Source organism: Equus przewalskii, chromosome 12 (assembly GCF_037783145.1).
Source record: "Equus przewalskii isolate Varuska chromosome 12, EquPr2, whole genome shotgun sequence".
Classification (NCBI taxonomy): Eukaryota; Metazoa; Chordata; class Mammalia; order Perissodactyla; family Equidae; genus Equus; species Equus przewalskii.
The window spans coordinates 40,402,836-40,427,849 of NC_091842.1; the positions used below are offsets into that span (position 1 = coordinate 40,402,836).

At 47.0% G+C, this 25,014-nt stretch overlaps 1 protein-coding gene across 6 annotated transcripts in view; it reads right to left on the reverse strand.

Annotated features, from left to right (window-relative positions):
• PDPK1 (3-phosphoinositide dependent protein kinase 1) overlaps positions 1 to 25,014 on the reverse strand; it is an 83,757-nt gene that overhangs the window by 52,338 nt on the left and 6,405 nt on the right. For 3 of the 6 annotated variants that reach the window (XM_070568655.1, XM_070568654.1, XM_070568656.1), the window contains exon 2: positions 558 to 824. In XM_070568655.1, the coding sequence (XP_070424756.1) occupies positions 558 to 767 (210 nt within the window). In that variant the 5' untranslated portion in view covers positions 768 to 824. Of the gene's footprint in view, positions 1 to 557; positions 825 to 12,248; positions 12,503 to 12,640; positions 12,746 to 25,014 lie in introns of all 6 variants that reach the window. The other 3 variants (XM_070568653.1, XM_070568652.1, XM_070568651.1) reach the window with 2 other exon arrangements.

Consider the following 25,014-nt stretch of genomic DNA (forward strand, 5'->3'; position numbering starts at 1 on the left):
TGATACCTGGTTAGAATAAAAATTAACTGAATTTTTTTTTTTTTTTTTGGTGAGGAAGATTAGCTCTGAGCTAACATCTGTTGCCAATCTTCCTCTTTTTGCTTGAAGAAGATTGTCACTGAGCTAACATCTGTGCCAATCTTCCTCCATTTTACGTGGGATGCTGTCACAGCATGGCCTGACGAGGAGCGCCAAGTCCACACCTGGGATCTGAACCTGCAAACCCTGGGCCACCAAAGCGGAGCACATGAACTTAACCACTACGCCACCGCGCCAGCCCCTAAATTTTTTTTTAAGTAAAAAATAAGATCAAGAGATGCCTTTTAAAGCTTTCATCTACAAAACCATGGCTTAGATATTTTAGCCATGAGACCTGCTTGGTAGTAGCCAGCCCCAAGTCACCCTCACAACAGGAGAGGAACTGCCAAGAATCCTGAGACCTTCCTACAGGGAAGAACACCACCCTGGTATCTGGGTCTCCCAGCTCCAAGCCACCAAGGAAGGTCAGCCTTCCGAGGGAAAACATACTCATTCGACAAAGAGTAGCCTGTACTCACTGTTGAAAAAGAGCCTTCACCAAGAATTTTCCCGAATTTGAAGTCCTCAGGCCGTTTCTTCCGAGGCTGTGGTGGTGGCTGTGCAGCATGTTGCAAGGAGTTGGCACTCGGCCTGGACTCAGCTGCGGTGCTGTCCATGGTGGGGCCCTGCCTGGTACCACCGCCAGGAACGCCAGGGGCCGTGCCGGATTCAGTCTGGGTCCTCACCATTGATGGGGATGGGCAGGAACATAACACCACGCTGGACTGAATAGGAACGGTATCATACTAGTGGACACAGAGAAAAAAGAGGTAAGACTCAAAGCAGATTTTCCCAAATGCATGAACTGAAGTGTTGACATTGTTGAAACACAAACATCAAGTATAGGGCATGCCATCTGACACTCTGCCACGTGGTTCAGGCCACTGCTCTCCTCTCCCAAGTCCCTTCCCTGCTCACATCCCAGCCCGGCCTGTCCTGCATGCCCACCAACCCAACGCAGCACCTATCTGCCCTCACTTTCCTCCCTCAGCACTGCATGAAGTCTCCAACCCACCCCCATGATTGGCCAGTTGGCCTTCCCATCACTGCCCCGCCTAAATGTCATCCACAGCCAATCCGATCCAAACCCTGTGACCAAAGTGTCTCCTATCCCAGACCCCCTCGCCCTGCTCGCACACCCTGATTAAGGCTGGACACACGGAAGGCATTCAATTACGGCACCCCAACTACAGAGAATTCTAATGGAAAGAAGAGTCCAAGAATTGCCAACTACACATAAAAGTTATAGCTGATAAAAAATAAGCTTCTCGAAAAGACTACAGTGGAATAATTGGTTAACAATTTGGAAGATAACTGGTTTAGAGTCAAACTGCTCACTACACACCAAAGTTACCTCTAAGCCAATTAAAGCATTACATGCTGGTTTTTTTTTTTTTTAAAGATTTTATTTTTTTTTTCCTTTTTCTCCCCAAAGCCCCCCAGTACATAGTTGTATATTCTTCGTTGTGGGTCCTTCTAGTTGTGGCATGTGGGATGCTGCCTCAGCGTGGCCTGATGAGCAGTGCCATGTCCGCGCCCAGGATTCGAACCAACGAAACACTGGGCCGCCTGCAGCGGAGCGCACGAACTTAACCACTTGGCCACGGGGCCAGCCCCTACATGCTTTTTTTTATTTAAATAAATTCAAAAATTTAACAAATTTTAGAAATTATAAAATGTGATCCCTATTAAAATCCCAGGGGGCTTCTTCAAAGAAACTGACAAGCTGATCCTGAAATTCAAGAGATCCAGAACAGCCAAACCAATCTCAAAAAAGAACAAAGTTGGAGGACTCACACTTCTAGATTTCAAAACTTATACTATAAAGCTACAGTAATCAAGACAGTGTGCCACTGGCATAAGGAGAGACACATAAATGAATGAAAGAGTCCAGAAATAAACCCATACATCTATGGCCAATTGATTTTTGACAAGTGTGCCAAGACTCTTCAATGGGAAGAACAGTCTTTTCAACAAATGGTGCTGGGACTAGATACCCACATGCAAAAGGATGAAGTTGGATGCCTTTCCTACACAATACACAAAATTTAACTTAAATGGATCAAAGATTTACATGTAAGAAAACTATGCAATTCTTAGAAGAAAATATAGGAGTAAATCTTCATCACCTTGGCAATGTTTTCTTAGATACGAAACCAAAAGCCCAAGCAACAAAAAACAGATCAAAGGGACTTAATCAAAACTAAAAACTTTTGTGCTTCAAAAGCACCAGCAAGAAAATGAAAAGACAACCACCAGAGTGGGGGAAAGTATCTGTAAATCCTATCTGATAAGGGACTTTGTATCCAGACTAAAGAACTCTTCCAACTCAAAAAAAAAGAAAAACCCACACACAATTAAAAAACAGGTAACCGAGCTGAATAAATATTTCTCCAAAAAAATATGCAAATGGCCAATAAGCACATTAAAAAGATGCTCAATATCATTAGTCGTTACAGAAAAGCAAATCAAACCCACAATGAGATCCCACTTCATATCCACTAGGATGTCTAAATTCAAAAAGACAGATAATAACAAGAGTTGATGGGGATGCAGAGAAACTGGAACCCTCATACACTGCTGCTGGGAATGTAAAATGGTGCAGTCTCTCTGGCAAACAGTCCGACAGTTCCTCAAAAGGAAATGAGTACCATATAACCCAGCAATTCCACTCCTAGGTGTATACCCAGAAGAAACAAAACACTATGTCCACACAAAACTTGTACAAGAGGGGCTGGCCCCGTGGCCGAGCGGTTAAGTTCGCGCACTCCGCTGCAGGCGGCCCAGTGTTTCGTTGGTTCGAATCTTGGGCGTGGACATGACACTGCTCATCAAGCCATGCTGAGGCATCGTCCCACATGCCACAACTAGATGGACAAACAACGAAGAATGTACAGCTATGTACCGGGGGGCTTTGAGGAGAAAAAGGAAAAAATAAAATCTTTAAAAAAAATTTAAAAAAATAAAAAAATAAAAAAAAAAACTTGTACAAGAATGTTCAGAGCAGCATTATTCATAATAGCCAAAAGGGGAAAACAACCCAAATGTCCATCAGTGGATAAACGGATAACAAAACATAGTCTAGCCATAAAATGAAATACTATTCAGCCATAAAAAGAAGACACTGGCACATGCTATGACACAGATGAACATGGAAAACATGCTAAGTGAAAGAGGCCAGACGCAAAAGGCCACAGATTTTATGATTCCATTTATGTGAAATGTCCAGAATAAGCAAATCTATAGAGACAGAAAGTAGATTAGTGGTTATCAGGGGCTGGGGGAGGGAGAGAATGGTGAGTGACTGCTAATGGATCTGGGGTTTTTTTGTGGAATGATGAGGATGTTCTGGAACTGGATGATGGTGACGTTTGTACAACCTTGTGAATATACTAAACACCACTGAACTATTATACGCTTTAAATGGGTAAATTGTAGGGTATATTATATCCCAATAAGCTGTTATTAAAAAAAGTTACATCACACATGACTGCCTTAGTTTCTATATAAGAACTCATTCAAATCTATAAATCGACTTTTAATGAAGAAACAAAGGGTAAGCACCAAAAAAACTCAAGCAACCAAGAGACGAAAATGTGCATAATATTCAAAGACAAGTTAAAGCAACCAGAGATAGCACTGTACATTTTTAATTATGGGGAGAGGCTGGGGATAAATTAATAGAAAGAATGATTAAATATGTTTTCAATACACAGAGACATCCAATGCTGGCAAGGCTATGATAAAGCAAGTATACTCATACAACTGTGGCTAGCACCACGTTGCTTTTAAAATGTTTTTAGGGGGCTGGCCCCGTGGCCAAGTGGTTAAGTTTGCGCACTCCGCTGCAGACGGCCCAGTGTTTCGTTGGTTCGAGTCCTGGGCGCGGACATGGCGCTGCTCATCGAGCCCCGATGGGGCAGCGTTCCACATGCCACAACTAGAAGGACCCACAACTAAAATATACAACTATGTACTAGGGGGCTTTGGGGAGAAAAAGGGAAAAAAAAATCTTTAAAAATGTTTTTGGAAAGCAATTTGGTAACTTGTCAACAAAGCAATGACAGAACCACTGTCAATGAGACACAAAGAAATACTAAAAAGAAGTGGGTAGAAACACAGTTAAAAATTTAGGTGGGCATTAAGAAAGGAATAGACAGTGTCAAAGTTAAATTGGAAATACATAAAAGTTGTACCCACAGCCATAAAAAAAAGTCTCTTCTCCAGCTCTGACCCTGAAGTGTTCTAGCAGTGACATCATTAGCCTACCCACCACCAGACTGTTGTAGAACAACACGAAATGAACTCAGAGCACTCAGATTTGTTTCTAATTGGACTCTCCATTAAAAGAACCCAGGGGAGCACTTGATTCCATGTCTTGGAACAGAAAAAAGACAATATGGTCCACGAACCCCTTGCTATGTCTGAAAAGGAGGAGGCCTTCACAGGTGTCTGTGGTAGCACAAAAGGGCAGGGAAGCCGACCTGTAGGGGCTGTCACTGGCCAAGTTGTAACCCTACAAATACTAAAAAGATATCAACAAGTACAGCTAACCCAAATAAGCTAAAACTGAGAAAATCATGAGTCTGTAACAATACACACAGGTGATAAAAAGTATATCAATATTGTAACATAAAAACAGGTTGAATATAATTGACAATTTTATAATTAAGTTGAATAACTAAAAAATACGAAGCTCTGTTTCTTGTGTTATGTATGTTTGTTCTTAAAGGACAGACAAAAATTTCTTTCTCCATTTCAATAGGGAAGGTGGGCACACAGAAACCAATGGTGTGCAGCAGGTGACAGCTCAGCCACCACAAGAGCTAAGCTAACAGAGACACTCACCTTGAGATACGCAAAATGCATAACAGAGTCAAAAACAAATCTAGACGGAACATCCTGTGACCCAAACAGGATGAGCATGGAGGTGGAGAAGGGAGGCAGCCGATGGCAAGAACAGGCAGGAGCCTGGGCAGTCCCCGCAGTGATGTATAAGCCTCTGCTCCACGTGGCAGGCCAACCCCAAGAAGGGCAAGCAGAAGGTAAATCTGATGAGACTGGTTTACAAGCATGTGTGTTTCTTAGACCTTTCTTTTCTTTCTAGCAAAGTGGTTTCTATGGTTACAGAAAAGGTCTTGAGAGCAGATCCTCAAATGCAAGCACTGCCCCTTAGAAAAAGTGGGTTTGCAATCTGACCTCGGCTAGCCCAATACTGAGCATAGGCACCAACTAGATGGGCAACCCTCAGCACAATCCTCTGCCCATTCCCAGGCTCCACAGTGGGTGCCAGCCAAACCATGACGCACACTGGGAACCAAAAGGTTGTCTTGACACAGGTGGACCTGACCCAACAGACCCCGTGACGCCGAGGAGCACCTGGCCTGGCAATGACGAGGGAGGAAGTGGAGCATCATGCTGGATAAAACCTGCTCACTTCCGCTCAGACATCCATCCACACGTGACGATGGTAAGCGCTACAGAAAATGCCCAGGTCACCTGAGCAGGTGTGAGGGGAGACGGGAGTGCCACAAGAACTGAGAATCTGAAGGACAGGAAGTGTGTGTGTTTTGCTGTTACTGGTGTTGTTTGCTGGGGATGGCAGAGAGTGACTGAGACACGATTCAGGCAGAAAACAGGCACCAAGATAGCACTGCATTTTCCCTGAAGAATGTAAGTCACATGTGCCACTCCGTGTCAACACGTTTGGATGCAGAGGACTCCAAGTCTGATGCTGCAGCAGCCCAGCCCTAAAAACCCCTGGTCGGCCCAGATGTACTACCAAAGCTCCTTCCCCAAGTGAGCGCATGTATCCCGTCCATGAGCAGTGAGCGTGAGAACAGGCAACAGGCTCAGTTCCATGGCTGCCCCAATGTGGGGCTTGTCCTGGGAGCTGCCAGGCCCACTCTAAAGCACAGGCCATTAGGAGGTCGCCCATCACCCTGAGCTCCCAGTCTTAAGAAGCTTCGGGTGGGCCCCGACACATATTCTTATCCAAGTGGTTCTCAATGGGGCCTTTCTGCCCCCCAGGGACCCTCGGCAATGTGTGGAGACATTTTTGGTTTCCATAACTGGGGAAGGGAGAAAGTGTTACTAGCATCTAGTGAGTAGGGGCAGGGATGCTGTAAACATCTCACAATGAACAAGACAACCCCCAAAACAGAGACAAATCAGGCCTGAGCATCAACAGTTCCGGGTTGAGGATCGTCCTCCAACTTGGTAGATTCTACCCTCCCATCCCCAGGGAGGACCCCAACAAGTGTTCAGGGACTGCCCTCACAGCACTCAGCACTAGGACAGGCCCTGTGTGCAGCGCAGCCCTGCAGCCACCCCTTAGAGCAGTAGAGAGAAAGAAGTACAAGCACAGGAAGCTGGGATCCGCAGAGAGGTAGGTGTGCCCAGTTTGAAAAACGCATGTTAAAAAATCCTAATGCCGTGTTTGGGAAACAAGAAGAAACTTACTTCCATGATCTAAACAGTATGAAATGTCAGCACTGATGAGGCTTCACAGTAAGACTGCCAACCAGGGGAGTGACTTTACATCGAGAAATATTAGACTGGAAGAGAAGAAAGCACACCACTGAATGTACTCACGGCCCCCCAAGAGCCGAATGGAAGTGCAGGGAAGCGGGGCGAGTGGCTGCAGGAGCTGGAGGAGGCTGAGAGGAGGGAATGGGCACACCTTCAATGGGAGTGAAGTGACACCCAACTCCCTCAGCAGCAAGACCCACATGCAACTCCCAAGAGGGTAAGAACACCAACTCAGCAAAGATGCATGAACCAGAATGTCTCCGCGCAGGCCCCTGCTCACAGACAGGCAGTCAACCAGTTCAACAGCAGCCGCAGGCTGGTGAACCAAGGAAACTGCCGGGGTATAGGCCCTCACTTTCTTTTTCAGTTTCTTCTGGACTCCCGACTCAGCTGGCTAACACACAGGTTTTGGCTGGAACTCTGCTTGACAATGCTGTTTCCAAATGCCAGCCTTTGACATTTCACTTGCTGTAAGATTATACCCAACAATTTCTCTGATTTGAGAATTTTTTTTCTACTAACGACGCAAACTCTCAACTCAGAGCAGGAATGAAAAACACAGCTAGGAGCGTGCTTTGACTGCCGTGAATAACACTCTATTTCTTCCAGGGTAAAACAAGTCACTGCAGAATAAGAACACATCTAGCCAGAAAACTGGCATGTGAGGAGCACAGTGACCTGCAGCCTCATGGCCTGTCCTGGAACGGCTGTTCCCTCAGGGGAATCACCTCTCTCAGAAGGAGCTCCCCCACCCAGACTTCAGGTAAAGGGCATTAAGACTTAAGACAACCCCATGCGTGGATTCCTAGCATTGTACCCTGTGGGCGGTCTGGGATTGAAATCTGTGGTAGAGAAACAGTGTCTTGTGTATACTTTGCAGAGCCTGTCACAAGATAAAGGTTTGAGCCCAGGTTTTTCCCACCTGTAAACATTAATGCTAATGCTAACTCTGACCTTTACAAGATGCCTGCCAAGTTCACTGAGTCAGAAAGCACAATTCCAATCAGAGGTTCAAAGGCATCAATGAGCCTCTCCTTTAAGAGAGACACACCACCTTAGTATAAATTAACATAAACGAGTCAGTCACCTTACTTTGTTGTTGGCAACTGGCTGAAACCGTCAACAGGCTCTGGACAGGTACAGAATGCTCTGGAGCCTGAATGAGCCGTGCCTGCTTTGGTTTGGTGAGCATTAAAGTAGAAGGCTTGGCCACATTCAGGAGAGAAACAGGGTGCGTGGTCCGGAGATGCAGGAGGGTGGTGAGGTGGTCCTGAGGCCAGGCTGAGAGGGAGCAGGGTCAGGATGCCAAGTGTCTACACACACACCAGTCAGCAGCACCTACAGTGCACAACCACCGTCCCCCTCCACCTCAAATTGCCAGGACTCCACGCTTCACCACCAGGAACCTCTCCGGCCCCTTCACCTAGCCCTCTGGTCCAGCCCTGCCCAGTAGGCACAGTGTGTTTGCCCCACCTTATAGCACATCCTGCACCTCCGTGTCCAGAGTTCTGGGAGGGTCAGGGGGAGCTCCGAGACCTTTAACTCACCCAAAGCAGACAACCCGGGCCATGCAGTAACTTCTGTTAAGTATCCCTTACTCTCCAAAGCCATGGTTTTTCTGTTATTTCATAAAAATATATACACTCATTTTGCTCAACACAGTTTCTTAAACGAAGTAAAGTAGCCACATTATTAACCCAATTACTCAACAAACATGGCCAATGTGCTAGCATGGTCCAGAGACACGGCCATAGGCAGCTGCGCTTCCTATCCCTGGGAAGCTACATCCTAATAGGGCGACAGGTCCAATGTCATTTACAGAACTAGCTGGTTAAAGCTGTGAGAGTGGCCATGGTAGAGATGGCCGAGTGCCATCTGCTCTGTCACCCCTACGAATGAGGGTGCAGAGCAGACCCCTGGCTGCTGTGGGGCTCAGAAAGAGTGCTCTCAAGCAGAGCAGCCTCAGGCAGAGGGGTTGGAGGGTTGCAGCACTGTCCAGGGGAGGGTGACGGCGGCTTAGATGGCACTGCGATGGCAGGGAGGGAAATATTCAGGTACAGAAAGTGAAATGTAACAATGGCTAATCACGCATCACACATTTTAAAGTTCCACTTTCCCCTAACGTTTCTGATTCAAAACACAGCAGCCTTCATGACTCATGAGTTAGAAAGAAAAAACAGTCATTCTGAAATCAACATCCAAGTGAAGTGTAGAAAGAACTGGATTTTTGAAATGGCAATAACAGATGATATCACTCACACACACACACACCCCTGCTTTTCTATCACATGCTTTATGTGAAAGAGCAGGCCCTCCACCAGCACCTCCCAGCAGCTTTAATGATTTAAGGCAAATATGGTTCCCTCAAGACCACAGTGCTCTATCCACTCCATCAGCAAATGTTTGCTGAGCACTTAACTCTCTGCCATGCACTGTTCTGGGCACTGGAGATACAACAAAGAACAAAATCAAGCCTGTGCCCCCAAGAAGCCCATATTCTAGTAGGGCAGACAGACCCCCTCCCCGCAAAAAACCAGGTAAAATCTACAGTGTGTCAGATAGTGGTAATCACCATGAGAGAAACACAGTGGGACAGCAAGACAGGAGTGTGTGGACCGGGGTGGTGCAAATCAAAACAGAGACGCCCTTACTGGGAAGGGGACATCTGAGCAAAGACCAGAGGAGGGAGGGAAAGGCCTAAAGACATCTGCACAGAGCCTTCCCAGCAGAGGACTGGCCAGTGCAAAGGCTCCGAAGCACGAGTAACTCTAGACTCACCACCCTCCAGCGTGGCCCATGGTACAGGCCACCTCCAGAAAGAACCCCTGGGTGCCAGGCAGGGAACCAAGTGCCCCTGAAATACCCTTCCTGGGGTCACTTCTGGCACCCTCTGGGCACCTCAAAACACAAGGGTGGGAACCTATGAACGGGGCTGCCCACAAGGGCCCAGGCGCCTCCTGAACTGGAGTCTGATGCCAGCCTAACCACAGCTGTACTGCCCCACATCAGTCCTGGTCTCCGAGATGCTGGTCACCCGACCACTGTTGTTCTGAAATGTCCCAGTAGTCTCTCCTCTGCTCCAGCGTTATGGGCACTACGGCACAAGGACTTGTCACGGGCAGCTTCCCTCCTCCTTCATGGAATTCTGCAATCTCCTTCCTGCCGCGGCCACAGCATGCCAGTCAAACACCTCAGCACAAGACCAGATCTCAGGGCCCCTCCCTGACGGAGAGACACTTAGAGGGTCAACTCAGTGTTCGTGCTTTCTCTTCCTGCAGTCATAACTAGCTGGCATGGGTATGTTTTAATGAATAATTTTATTTCTATACTTAAAGAAAATGATGGTTGCAATATTACCTTGTAAAGCTTTTTTTCTTTTTTTTTTGGAGAAATATTAGCCCTGAGCTAACATCTGCCGCCAAGCCTCCTCTTTTTGCTGAGGAAGACTGGCCCTGAGCTAACATTTGTGCCCATCTTCCTCTGCTTTATATGTGGGATGCCTGCTACAGCATGGCTTGCCAAGCGGTGCATAGGTCCGCACTCGGGATCCGAACCAGTGAACCCCGGGCCACCAAAGTGGGACGTGAAAACTTAACCGCTGCGCCACCGGGCTGGTCCCCTTCTAAAGCATTTTTTAAGCAACAGTTGTGAAATGAAAAGTCTTAGAAAAGAGCCCTCTTCCAGTGTGAAAAGTCCAAATGTTTATCTGTACTATAGCTGTTATTCTAAAGGGCTAATTTTTTAAACATTTTGAGGCAGTAATTAAGCTGCATAAAGAGCACTCTGAGACCATCTGCCACAATCTGGAGGACACTTGCTGACCAGCAGCCCTGGGGTGGGGTGGGGTCTTGTCAGGCTCCCAGGCACCTCTTCCAGCCGGCCAGCCCTGGGCCCTGAGGAGGCAGCACAGCCCAGAGAGCCCAGGCGACTGAGGACCTGCAAGTGAGTCATTCCCTCCCGGCACAGCCCAATCAGCTTGCCACCCACTTGGTGACCCAAAATTACGGTAAGTAAATACTTTTGGTTACTCAATAGCTTCTGAAATTTAAATCTCTGGAGAAATTTAAAGCAACAGAAGCTTAGGTGTGCCCACCCACCATCCCTGCCCAATCAAATGGAGCTTGTCACAAGAGAAGTTCTCAAGAACATGGCCCTCTGCCCAGTCCCACAGGCTCCGCATCACTGTGAGAGCTATGATCACTGGCCCTTCCTACACACGTGCACACACCCCAAATCCAAGCCCAAGGGAAGGCTGGGAGCTGCGGCCTGCCTCACACTGACAAGTTGCACACCAGTGGCTCCCCACAGCCAAGGCCTACGTGTGTCAATGCTGCTCCTTTCTGGCCAGGAGCCTCCCAGAGGCCATGCCCCAGCCCCTCCCTCCCTCCCCCACTTCTCAGTACTGTACCCTATCAACTCCCTCCTCCCTCAGGACAGGAGCCCTTCTGTGCTTCTCTCTCCTACCTCCTGTGTGACTGTCAGGATAAACTTCTGTAACCGCATCGTTGCTGAGAAACGTGGAAGATGTGCACATCTCTATTGAGAACAAGGAGGGACAGCTGTTCTCAGTTGAACTTGGCCAGGAAAACTGGCACCATCGACATCCAGCACCTTTGGGGTCTCTGGAAAAGTGAGTCTCACCACGTCCCCGCAACTCCACTCGACATAAATCTGGTTCTATACTATGAGTGTGTTGTGGTGAATCAGTAAGTAGGAGAACCACCTGCTGTGTTCACCTCACTTTTTCAGAGCAGGCACACGGGTTTCGGAGAGGACCACAACCGTGCCTTCACAGGAGCATCTCTGACAGGAAGACAAGCCTGAATTTTAAACAAGTGACTTCCCAATGAACTTGTAAAACTATAGCCCATTTGTAAACTGGCCATTCTCTGTAGACTTGAATTTGTTCCATACAATTTGTATATAAGAACTTAAGAGGGGCCGGCCCCGTGGCTGAGTGGTTAAGTTCGCACGCTCTGCTTCGGCAGCCCAGGGTTCCGCTGGTTCGGATCCTGGGTGCAGACATGGTACCGCTCATCAGGCCATGTTGAGGTGGCGTCCCACATGCCACAACTAGAAGGACCCACAACTAAAAAAAAACATACAACTATGTACCAGGGTGCTTTGCGGAGAAAAAGGAAAAATAAAATCTTTAAAAAAAAAAAGAAAAGAGTTTCAACTTTGATTTTTTGAGTATTGAGTTCAGCAGTCTCCCCTTAGAAGTAGAAACTCTCAAGGGAAAATTAACTTGAGATCAAATTATATTTTCGTATCCACCAAAAACATATCAAGGCTCAATTTAATTAAGTAGTACATTACTCAGCCACTAAGAGAGTTTAGGAAAATATCAGTATCAAGATATGAAAAATACCAAAATAGTCAGTATCCAATATTCAAAACTGCTAAATGTAACAAATATTTGATTGACAAACAGATGAAAATTGCAAATGAATTTGGGGCAAAGGAAAACAAATGACCCACAGACTTCTTTTCCACCTTCCATCAAGTCTCACACACCGGACACCGCACCTCTTCCAAAGCTGCAGACGACAGCTTCACTAACCTTAGGAGACTGACTAATTGCCAGGTAGATGGAAGCTTATTTTTAAAATACAGAGCCATATATTTTTAAAGCATACCTCATAGTCCTTAACCAGCTGGTGGCAGGACAGTACTGCACTGGGCAGATGAGGACGTGGAGCGGTGAGATGACTCACTAGGTTTCTGGAGGCCACTGTGAGCATCTGGGGGAGAAGCCACAGCCGGGGACCTCGGGTGGCTTCCCAGGGCTCTTGCGTCTACACAGGGAATGTAGCCAGCTGAAGAGGAGCTTTCTTCTCCAAAATGGTTTGGAGGGTTTGTGTTAGGACGGAGACTCATGGTTTTTCCTCCTCTGTTTTGAAATGTAGTTTAAAACACTTTACAACAAAAAGTGACTTATTCATTCAGCTAACTGCTACTCACTGAGCACCAACCAGGAGCCCCATCCATGCTGAGCCCTGGGGACCAGAAGGAAGACGGAAGATAGTACCTGAGTCAGTGCCCAGCGGAGGAGGAGTTGAATTTGGGGGAAGAGGGTTGACTGATGTCCCTCGGATCCCTCTGGATCTTTATTTATCTGTCTCTATGTCTTTATCTGTTTAGGAAGGATAAAATGCAAATTAGGTAAGAATTTCAAATGAAGGATGAGCTTGGGGAGTTTGAAGTTAGACTCAGAGTTAGTGCGATGGGAGTCTTTCATCTTGTTGACAGGGGGAGTCTGTCACTCTACACCAGGGATAAGGATTCAAAGCTGGGGACCTACACACCCCATATTTGAGCAATTGCAACTAGATTCTTTACATACATCTTGGCTCTTAAGTGTTTCTTTTTTAATTTTTTAATGTAACCTGCTGAGGAAGAATCTAATTCCACGATATCACAAGAATAAACAGATCCACCAGCTTAATCATTAGTTTCTGAACTGTCTAAGCCTTTTACACGTGAACTAGTCAATGGCGCAGACAGACAGACAAATTACAGGTACAAGGAGAGAGGAGCTACTGAGAAACTGTTAGGACTCACACTCTGCCTAATTGGGACCCCAGCTCTGCTCCTCACTAGCCACCTGACCTTGAGCAAACTGCCTCACCTCTCTGTGGCTCAGACTCTTCACCCCATAGTCAGGGATAAGGAGATCCAGAGCTCCCGGGATTGCTGTGTGGATTTAATGAGTTAACACAAAGCGCTCAAGCAGACTCAAAGGGAGCGCACTCACTATATAAGCACTTTCACAATAAAAAACACAGAAGACACATACACAAAGTTTTCCCAACCAAGGATCATCAGATCACAAAGTAAGCCCTTCAAGACCAAAATGAAGCCCGTCCCCTTTCTAAATGCTGTTTGTTTATCTATGAGTAAAACTGGATTAAATATATACTGTATTAAGTGGCCCAATTCTAACTCTGAGGCAGACAAAACAATATAGGAAGGCTGAGCTCCCTAACACACCAGGCGAGGAATCAAAATCAAAATCAGGGCCTTCTATGGTCAACATGTCATCACACAGCTTAGGGCTCCAGCCAGCAAGAGAAAGGATCCCAAACTCAAAAAGCTAAGCTGCCTTTTTAAAGATGGTGTTTGGGGCCGGCCCCGTGGCCGAGTGGTTAAGGTCGCGCACTCCGCTTCAGCGGCCTGGGGTTTCGCCAGTTCCAATTCTGGGTGCAGACATGGCATCGCTCATCAGGCCACGTTAAGGCAGCGTCCCACATGCCCCAACTAGAAGGACCCACAACTAAAATATACAACTATGTACGGGGGGGGGGGGGCGGTTTGGGGAGAAAAAGCAAAAAAAAAGATGGTGCTTACGCTATCTAGGTGGAGCACGCTCTAGAGCTGTGAAATGCACAGAGACAGGTACAGCCAACACACCACACAGTGGGAACACCTCCCTCTGGGTCCCTGCATAAACGGAGGTGGAAGGCTGCTACCAAATCCGACCAGTTCATCCCCAAAGGGACACTGCTCTCAGGTCAGCTGTGCTCACTGGCAAGGAACATTCTGGTAAGAAGCCCCTCTCACCCCAAGAAATTCCACAAAGCTAGCCTCAGCACAGAAAAACAGGCAGAGGTAGGGACAGCAACCACTGCTGCCTCCCCTACATCCCAACTTCCACCATGAAGAACTACCATGGTGGAGTAGCAAAATCAGGGACCCAAGTTCTCGGTTTGTGACTTAGCTGAAACCATGGGTAACGATGGGCAGCCACACTCTGAGCCATAATTTACTCTTCTATAAAATGAAGTTGATAATATAGACCCACCCCTTGAGGGCTGCTTTGGCACTCATAAGGCAGACCAGGCATGGCTACTGCCTAAGGTGGCGGGAGGGGGTTCTTGGGCCCTGGCACCTGTCTGTGTGTGCTCATAAGGCCAACCATGCCACATGCTCTGCCCGCATTGGCCTTGGGCTGTGGGCAGATGGGGAGCTGGCCCACCAGAGACAAGCAGTCACCAATGCTCTTGTGCAGCCAGACACACAGCAAAATGCAGCTTGTCCTAACCACACCAAGTGTGGTTCCTCGTAAGCGTGGAACCACACTTATGAACTGAAGCTCCAGGTGGCTGGCTGGCTGGATTTAAACGAAGACGAGAGGAAGACTATCTCTAATGTTCGTTGGAACTGGGTGGAGAAAGGGCAAGAAGGGAGAGAGAAGCATTTGGTGGGTGATCCCCGAGGGTGGCCACTTAATCTGTCCTCCCACTCTCTCCTCCAGCCCCTTGGAACCGCTCACTCAGTCGGAAGCAAGAGAAACAGGCAGAGGAACACAAGGTTGGAGCCGCCAGTGGCCTAAAGTCTAGTCCTCAGGCTTAACTGATCACAGGACTCAGTAAACACTATGTCTCTGAATTTTACTAACGTGCACCTTCAACATTAATTTTGTACATATGTCACCACAAACATACTATGAAACGCTGAAATACAAGATTTCTTTGCATAGACACTGAAGCTCTGCTTACTTCCTGCACTTTGGAACTATCTAAAGGTATACTTTACACACCATTAACTTTATTAACATGAACATCAGGATGCAGCTTACCTCTGGACAGGAGGGGAGAAGATAACCATTGGGAGGGCCACTCAGCAGGCTTCTAAGACCTAGCAACACCCTCTGTTTCCAGCAGGGTGGTGGGCACACACGAGTGTGCTTTATGTTCATTCTTTAAATTCTCCATATACACCCTTTAGAGATACAAGTTTAAATATTGTTGCTTAAAATGAAATTAATGAAATGCCGTTTTTCTCTACTTCTAAAAATAAACATTTATTAAGTGTTTACTGTTTGCCACGGACTCTTCTGAGCATTTCACAAGTACAATCACAGTTGATCCTCGAAACAACTTGGGAGTGAGGACCACTGGCATCCTTTTTTTTACAGAGGGGGACACTAAGGCACAGAGCAGGTCCCTGTGCACAGCCTCATGCCCAGCACTGAAGCCACATTCAAACTGGTGTTCTCAATCCTTTCAGTCAGGAGAGGGTGGGTCTGCTGCTGATACTCCTTGTTAGCCAAGGAACGAGGAAGTGGGCCCTAACCTGGCAAAGCCTTCCTGGGAAGCCTTTAGTAATCACTACCACATTACACCTTAGGTCACACCCTTCTGATCTGGCACATTCCTCTACAAAGAAGCTAGCGGAAAACAGTCAGAAATTCAGACCAAGATTTATATTACAAAAACATTAATTAAGAAATTACGGCCTATGTAAAAATGTCCACCAAGAGGACAACGGCTACTCCCGATTCGCCCACAGAGAGAAGCACTAGGCAGCCACTGCAAGTGGGATATTTAAAGAAATGCTCATGCAAAATGTTAAGTGAAAACAGCAGGAGACAAAACTGTGTCAGGTATACAACAGGGTCCCAATTTGGTTAAAAAAAGACAGAAAGGAAACATGACTTCTGGGTAAAGGAAAGACAGATCTTGGGGTTGGTTCCCTGTAACCATTAACCTTGAGAGCTGCAAAGGACAAAGTGTGACTCAGACAAGGTCAGCAGAACAGCAGGGAGCTCCCAGCAGGGCCTCTGAGGGATCTTTCAATGGGGCAGGGGCAGGGAGCAGGGTGGGGAGGGGCAGGACTAAGTCCTTGATGACCCTGGTAATACCATGCAGAACCTAAGGACATTTTGAACTTCCTTCCAGGTTCATCAGTTCATTAATTCAGAAAGGACTCACAAGGGGCCAGGCCCATGGCCGAGTGGTTAAGTTTGAGTGCTCTGCTTCGGAGGCCCAGGGTTTCACCAGGGTTTTGCCAGTTCGGATCCTGGGTGCGGACATGGCACTGCTCATCAAGCCATGCTGAGGCGGTGCCCCACATGCCACAACTAGAAGGACCCACAACTAAAAATATACAACTATGCAGCAGGGGGCTTTGGGGATAAAAAGGAAAAATACAATCTTTAAAAAAAAAAAGAAAGGACTCACAATGTATAATGAGTATTTGCTAATGAAAAGATGAATGAACTAGTAAGGTTTAGATACAGATCCTATGTGTGAGGCAGAAATCATTAACTACCAGTGCAGGCCCAGAGTAGAAATCCTATTTCTGCTTTTCAGCCCATCATCCTGGAACTGTATCAGAAACACAGCAGCACTTCAAAGATAATTAATCCAATCCATATACTTAAGATTCCATTTCACAGCCAAATAAGCTTGGATAAAATCTAGAATGAATATGCATTAAAAGCTTTACTCAATAAAATCTATCATTAGTCAGAAAACAATATCAACAGGCTCTTGCTTTCCATTTTGCTAAAATTGATAATTTAACATATTAAACTTGACAACTAAGAAAAACAGTTTCTAATCTAAAGTCATATTAATTATATACCACCTAAATAAAAATCTTTACTTGGAAATTAAAATCATTCAGCAAACATCTTCCCCCATAATCTAGTTTGGGAATCTGAGTGACACCTAACTTGATCACAAGAAGGTTATCTCCTAAGTAAGTGATGTGGTGAGGCCAGGAGGTGCTGAGCCATTTCCCCTCCCACTCAGAGGAGCCAAATCCTGGGGCCTCTTCTTTCCCACTCTCCAGCTTCTGACCCCAGCTCCTTACAGGAAACCTCCTTCAGCCTCCAAGACTAGAAGGTCAAAAGCTAAAATAAAATCTAGAACACACGGTCACTTCCAGTGAAATGAGGTCTTTTCCCTGGGATTCTAGTCCTACCAATCCCTTGCCTCCAGCACCTCCTCGCCCTGTCTAGTCCCCTCTGCTGGGCTGGCGACCCTCAGCACTTCCCACCCTTCTGAAGCCGCAGCAGCCCCATCGCAGCTTTCCCTTTGCTAACACTGACCCACTAGCTCTGCCCTCTCCTCCTCTGATGTCCTGCAACCTCAGTGTGAACTATGCTGCACTTAGTCCTTGCCAGCCCACGAGGCGTGTAGCACCAAGTGAACATCTCCCCAAGCAAGGTACAAGATCCTTGAGAGCAGAAAATGGACCTGTGAGAACTTCCCACAGTTCCTTAAAATGTCCTGGATTTTCTTGACCCTCCATCAGTGTTTCCCACACATGAACATATAGAGCCACAGTGTTCTGCATAATTGTTCTAGTAACCCTAACAGATCATCCTGTAAGGAAAACGCCAAATTACTGTGGTCAAACTTTGTTTTTTAATCCTCAGAAGCTTCTCTCTTCTTGAAATAGGAAAAAAATGAAAACAAAAACCAGCCCCCAAATGCCAAAGGCCATATGAATAAATGTCATGTGGCAGGAACACCCCTCCAGCAGTGTAAATGTAGGTACTTTGCAACAGCAGAAGAGAGACTCAACTTATTTCTAACCAAGAAAGCCTATCCTGACACCTGAAAAGGCACCATAAACAGATGCTCTCTCTTCCTGGGCTCCTTATCTGCAAATTTTGAATAAAGAGCTTCTTATTGGGAACAATAATAGCCAACTGAGACACAGTGAGACTTTGTCCCAACGTTAACAGCCAACTCCCACAGCAGAACTTCACAACATCATCAGCGTGCACAGAAAGATCTATTTTGCTTAGTGTGACATTCATCCACACCTCCATCACTCCCCAATTTAGAGCTCGGCTAGCAGACTGACACATGCTTCCGGACCGTCCTGAGGCCCATTCCCCTGCTGCCAGGAGCCCTCACCATCACCTTCTCCAAGGTGCCTTCCCCTTATACCCACACCCTGGTCTTTCCTTCTACCAATGCCTACTTTCATAACTATCTTGCTTTTGATGTGGTCCCCTGGAAAGGAAGGGGCGGGGCGGGGAATGATCTGTAGATGGGTGGAAAAACAAACCAAACTCATTACTTTTCTGAAATGCCTATCTTCTGAGTTCTGGGCCAGAAGAAACTCTAAACTCTGCTCTTGGTTCAATCTAAAAGCCTCTAAGTAACAGCCCCAGGTTAGTCTGTGCCTCAAGGCAAAGATCTTTAGACAATAAACAATACTGTAGCTTCACCAGAAAGAAAAAAGCCAGAGGAGAAGGTATCAAAGCTGACCACCTACCTTCACAAAAGCCACGTGATGCACATCTATCCTTCACCTGCAAAGAAAGCAGGTGAGAGACTGACAACACAAGGCCTGAGGAGATGGCAGCAAATGCCGATCAAATCACCAACAGCAGCCTCCAAATACTCCAGAGGGACACAGGCCTGCCCCGGATTAGAAACCAGTTCTATCAGGGAGTCAAGGCTCACTCTGCACCTGGGGACATAGCTTTCCCTGCAGAGTGTCCCGGGAGTGTCCATGCCTGTAGAAATTGGCTGGAGTCGGCAGGCGCACCTGGATCCCATCCCAGCTCTGACCCGTACATAGGTCTGAAGCCCTCCAGGTACCAAGTGTCTTCATCTGGAAACCAGAAGGATCCAACCGGGTAAGCATGAAGGTCCCTTCCAAAATAAAAATATTGTGGTCATCCTACGACACACAAACAGCAAGTATCAGAAAGCAGAGCAGGGCCACAAGCCTAATTCCAGTCACTGAGAACTCATCTTGGTTTCTCCTCACCAGTGATAAGTCAAGTGGACATCAGGCACCCTGAGAGGATGCACTAGGGGCACCCCAGCCCCATGGGATTCTTCCGGAGCCCATAACCCCAGTCTCATCACCAAAAAAATCAGACAAACCCAAACTGAGGGACAGTCTATGAAACACCTGACCAGTAGTCTTCATAAGCATCAAGTTCATGAAAAACAAGGAAGGACTAAGAAACTGTCTGAGACCAGAGGGGACCAAGGAGACACGACAACTAAATGCAATGTGATACCTGGATGGGATCCTGGAAAAGAAAGAGGACACTGGGCGAAAACTGATGAAATCTCAAAGAGGTTTGCAATTTAGTTAATAACAGTATGCTACCAGTGCTAATTTCTTAGTTTTGACAAATGTGGCATGGTTGTGGAGATGACAACATTAGGGGAAGTGGGGTGATGGGCATTACGGGAACTCTGTATTGTCTTTACAACTTTTTTATACATCTAAAATTATTCCAAAATCAAGTTTATCTTAAAAGTAAGTTTGGTTAGAGGCTATTTTGATAACTTTGAGTAAACTTAAAGGATCTGAAAATAAAAACGACTCAATGTTCAACACTCATTTGAAAAATGTGGGGCTACTGAAGGAAAATAGTATACTTGAAAGGAAAGGAAAAATCTAACATAGAAAAAGTTTAGTATGAACTTCCTAATACCACCTTCTCCAGCTTGTGTTGTCGGAAAGGCCTCAGCGCCTGGAAGCAGAGCAGGTCTCCCTGGGAAAAGTACTAGGCAAGCACAGCCTGCCTGGTCTTCCCAGCACGCAAAACAGAGCTCCCTCCTTGAACTTCCTCCACACTTGGCCACTTCCCTGCTCCCCTGCCCTCTGGGCGACCCCTGCCAGGAAAGCCCCTGCTCCCTGCACCCCGAGTGGAGGTTCTTCTGCACTCCTCTCTGGAGCAGCCCCACAAAGGCTGGCCACCCATTCCTGGCAGGGGACTGCCCTCCCCTTCCAGCACCATTTGTAATGGGCTTGCCCGTTGACTGTTTCCCTTCAGCCCCTGGAGCAGGGCTGTGAGTGGCAAGGCTCACAGAGAGGTGGGAGCATATGCAGGCTGTCCTCCACCCACTAAGGTGTACAGGCGGTCTTTTTCACCCAAGGACTCCTTCAGGCCATAAGCATGGAGCCCTGTTCTGCTGACGCCTCTTCTCCTCACCTACCACCAACACAGCCACACTCACTTGCACCCAAAAGACACAAAGCTCAGTGCCAGTAGCTTCTGGGCAGGACAGTTTTCTAAGATTAAAAAAAAAAGCATTTAGATTATGAGTTTTGGGGTTTTTTTAGGAATGAGAATAAAATGCATTCACAAATAAAATCTATATTTAGATGTACTTTTTTTAAACTATATATCAGATAATAACCAGTTATGTACATACAATCAGTAGAAGACTATAATTTTGACCAAAGAAAAAAACTCATGAAAGAAAAATGCCAAACTGCAGGAAGAAAAACTGAGTTAACAATGGAAACAGAGGGCAGTAAATGCTGAGCTTCTGAGATTGTGCACTGAGGGAACAGTTTATTCTCTCATCCTCCTGTCCAGCCTAAGTCACAGGCCACTTGGAGAGAAAAATGCAAAATGGCTAAGTGCTTACCCTCAAGGAAGGAAGCCGGTTAATAATGACAAGACCCCGGAAATGGGCAGTCATCAAGCCTCTTGGCTTGCTAAGTGAGTTAGCTTGCTCACTTACCTGCTTCCCCATGGTCAGCTGCTGTGGCTCTCCAGATCAGACCTTCCTAAGAACAATGGCTGAGGAGAGCCAGGGTTCAGGCAATTGTCCCAAAGACTGGGCTGTTCCCATCATTTCCCAAAGAAGAAGTCCATGAGGTACTGCTTGACAGCCAGGGTGGCACACGCTGGGTCTAATGTTCCCATGTGCTCCCGCACTCCTCCTAGGTTGGTGGCTCTCTCACTCACTCCCTGCACACCTGTGCATAGGAGCATAGCAGGAAACTCTGAGACAAGGTGGGCTGCTCAACACTGAGTGCTGGGGTCCCCCAGGACCACCAGCCATACAACTATCCTGGGAGGGTGGCACCTCTAGCACCTGGGGGCACAGCTGTGGTGATGTATGTGGCTGCACCCACCCATGGAGCACATGCCCCTCTTAGGGCAGGACACTCCTATAAATGAGAGCAAAGTTAAGGCCTGGGAAAAGCCATCTCTGATCTTGTCCAAAACAGCAAAGACAGGTGTGCCAAAGGGACCACAGAGCAGGATGGCCATTTCCCCAACAGTCCCTCCATCAGGAGGGAAAAGCAGCTTGGCTTCTGGTCAGAGGGACTGCTGGGGTGATCCTCATCCTCGGTTAGGGATCTTCCCGAAAGCAGTCCTCCTAATAGGAAAACAACTGCCTTGGGAGCAGCTGCCTCTCATGCAGGGTTTACAGTCCTGACACTGGCTCTTCTACAGTTTAGGTGCTCAGAGTCTAGCCATGTGAGGACAGTGGTCCGCAGTAGGCCTCGCCCACCACGGTGGCAGTGCCAACACGGAGCGCCTCAGCTCAGAATACTGCATGCTTGACACTAACATTTTGCTTATTCAGATTTAACCCAATATTTGATGGCCAAAACTTCCCAGGGAGGGCTATAGTATAAAAAGGAACCAATAGCGTTGAAATATAACCTTTCAAGGGTCAAGTAGATGTTATAATACACACACAGAAAAAAGAGCTACCCCCTTTTAAATTATATTTCCTTAGACAACGAAGAAGTGGAACACAAGTCCACGTTTTTAACCATCTTCCTAGGTTGGAGTTTAGTTTTGGGCATTAAATAGACAATGAACAGTTTATGAGGAGACCCTCCAACCCTCAAACATATACAGCTCTGAATGCAGGATTCAGACATGTTTTTGTTAATAAATAGCAAAAAATGGTAAGACAGTGTGTGACAAATAACGCCACAGAAAACCCAGGTACGAGAACCATGAGGAGAAAGTGTGAAAAAGAATAACAGAAACCATCTAGAAACTCAAGGTTTAGAAAGATGCCATAACAAGGTGCAGAACCTGTTTTAGAGAAACAGAACGCTGAATATATAACAAAACCAAGTGCAGACCAAAGGAGGGGGTGAAGGAGCTGACCGGTCAGAAAAGGCTTCACAGTCACGGGGGGGTCCACTGAGGGGAATTTCTTCAGGCAAAGAGGAAGGGCCTAAAGAGGAGAACCTGGCAGCTGAGAGCATCCTGGATACTGTCCTGGGCTGTGCAGGCTGGAAAGAGAGGCCACAGAGCAGGGGCATCTGAGGAGGGGCTCTCACTGCAGAGGAGCAAAGTGACAGGCCAGGAGAGGTAGAGAGAAGTCACAGGAGCACTGGAACCTGGGGACACCCCAGCAAGTCCTCACTTCCTCCTTCACCAGGAAAGGGGGAACTAGGAAGAAAGTGTGTCAACGTTTTCAGCCCCGCCAGGCAAGAGAGCGCGATGAAAGTGCAGTGTGGCCATGCCCCTCCAGATGTAACTGCATCCTTCATTGCAGGAGAGCATCCATGGCCATGCTACAACCAAGCACATGCAGTGCACTTCAGATTGGGTTCAAGAGCAAGGTCTGCGAGATACAACCTTCTCCGCACAGGTGGGGCAGAGTTCCAAAGTCTACTGCAATCTCCCAGAAACAGGGAGGGAGAATGGAAAGTTAACTCCAAGCCCCTTTCCCACAGCACTTCATGAGAAGTTCAGTGAGGCGTCAAGCCTGCCCACAAATCTTATCAGCCTCCTCTGACAGCACCCAATATACGGCTGTCACTTTGAGATACAACTCCTGCTGCGGTAAAATTAATTCCCAAAGAGAAAAACAGGTTGACGAATGAGACTTTAACAACGAATTCACTGTAAACAGCTTTTACCCAGATGAATTCTGATTGAAATATTGCACACGCACAGCCGCCTGCACGCAGCCTCTCATCAGCCCTCTCCACCGTGGGCAGACCTGCAACTAGCTCCACAAACACAGAAGACACGGACCACCAGAATGAACTTCCTCGGCATCCAGACATACCTTCAAACCACACCTTTAAATATTTCGATTCCCTGCAGGCTGCAAGCTGATTTAAAGCACAGTGGCTGGTATAGAGGGCAGGCGATCCTGTCTGTGGGAGGGAGGAGGTCACTGGGCCATCAGGAACCGTGTGCCCACCTTCATCAGGTCCTTTGGCAACGCTCCAGATGAAAACCACTTGTTTGTTTTCTGTGGGCCGTGCACCCAGTTATGGGCTGCTAATGTCTGATCTGTCCATCTTTTTCACACACACAGTTTGCAGTGCTGTCAGTTCCAGCTTCTGTGGGCCTATGTGTAATCCAACTATTTAAACAGAAACCCGAATCAGTTGGTCTGATAAGGGATTTGAAGCCCACAAATGAAAATCCTTTATAATGAACTACCCCTGTTAACACATTCAAAATGACTTAGAATTTCTTGGAGTAAAAATTTCAGCTTAAATCAGGAAAACTTCCAGACTAAGAGAATGGAAACAGACATTGTATAACTACATAAAAGCAACCAGCGTCAAGCAGTGAAAGACCCCCAAGAACCATCAGCAACGCAACAGACCTTTCTCCTCTAAGACAGTATCATCAGAACACATTCCCCATCACTCTTGAGAAAATGCACTCTGCCTATTGATTCAGCTAGAGACTGGATACACAACTGGTTCTCAATATTCAAATAATTTTTTTAAAAGTCTGGTATCACACTGAAGAAGTAAAGAATGTGATCCAGTTACAGAAGAATGCACGACCGAAAAGACCTGAACGATACATGTCCAAAACTTACAGTTTCCACACCAGCATTTCCTCCCTGGTGATCTGCCCTTTGAACCTGCCTTCAAAACAACTGCGCTCCGCACCCCTCTGGCCAGCTGTCATCACAAGGGCAGGCACAGGGCATGCACACATCGGTCGAGTCCTCCCACCTGCTGAGGGAGTCATTTCTGCATGAAGTGCTCCTCGGCAGCAGCTCCTTGCTCTACTCGCGGAAATGAAGTATCACGTGGAATTCCATCAAAGTCCATTTCCACAAGATACTCCTTAGGAAGGGGCAAAGTGTAGTCCTGTGAGGGCTCTCCACACACCATCAGCTCAGAAGGGACTGACCTTGCTCACCCCCTCCCATTTCTGCAACAGTTCCCAGTTCATCACACGTTTGCCCTACGTGCACCCAAACCCTGTAACAGGTGGCTCAGGGGATGAGAGCACAGATTGAAAAGGGGGACACACCTAGGAGCCACCTTTTCCCCCTTCCCAGAACCATGCTAAAGGCAGCTTTGAAGAGGCTGAGACCTGCTTTGAAGAGCTGCCCTTGGCCTCTTTTCAGGTCCCACATCTCTGTAGGCTGCTGCTGTGATCCTTCTTATGAAACGCATGTCAGAGGACTACAACCAACCTACACTTCCACTCCTTATTAGTACGGGGACCTCATCTTGTCAGCTCTGGACTCAGCTCAGTAACTCCTGTAGGGGCGTCACCGGGACATACATACACCACACGTTGCACGAGGCCACACAAAGAGGAGTTACCCAAAAGGGAGTGTGAAAATCAGAACCCACTTCTTTCCATGTTCTCTGCTTTCTCCATCACCTTCCCACACAGACGCAGCCATCCTTGCAAAAGACAGAGCCGTCCTAGAGTGTGCAGGGAGCCACTCTGTCTAGTCGCCAATTTTACCTTTAACAAAAGCATTGTACAGTTCTTTTTTCGAAAGGGAGGATTTCAAGCCTCATCCATTCAGAATATCAACCCTCAAATAAGGATGAACCAGAGCCTCTTTCCAAACAGCTGCTTTCTGACAGCATGAGGCTCAAACAGGCTTCAGGGGTCACAGAGTTCAGCCATCTGCCCAAAGAAAAAAATAAGTG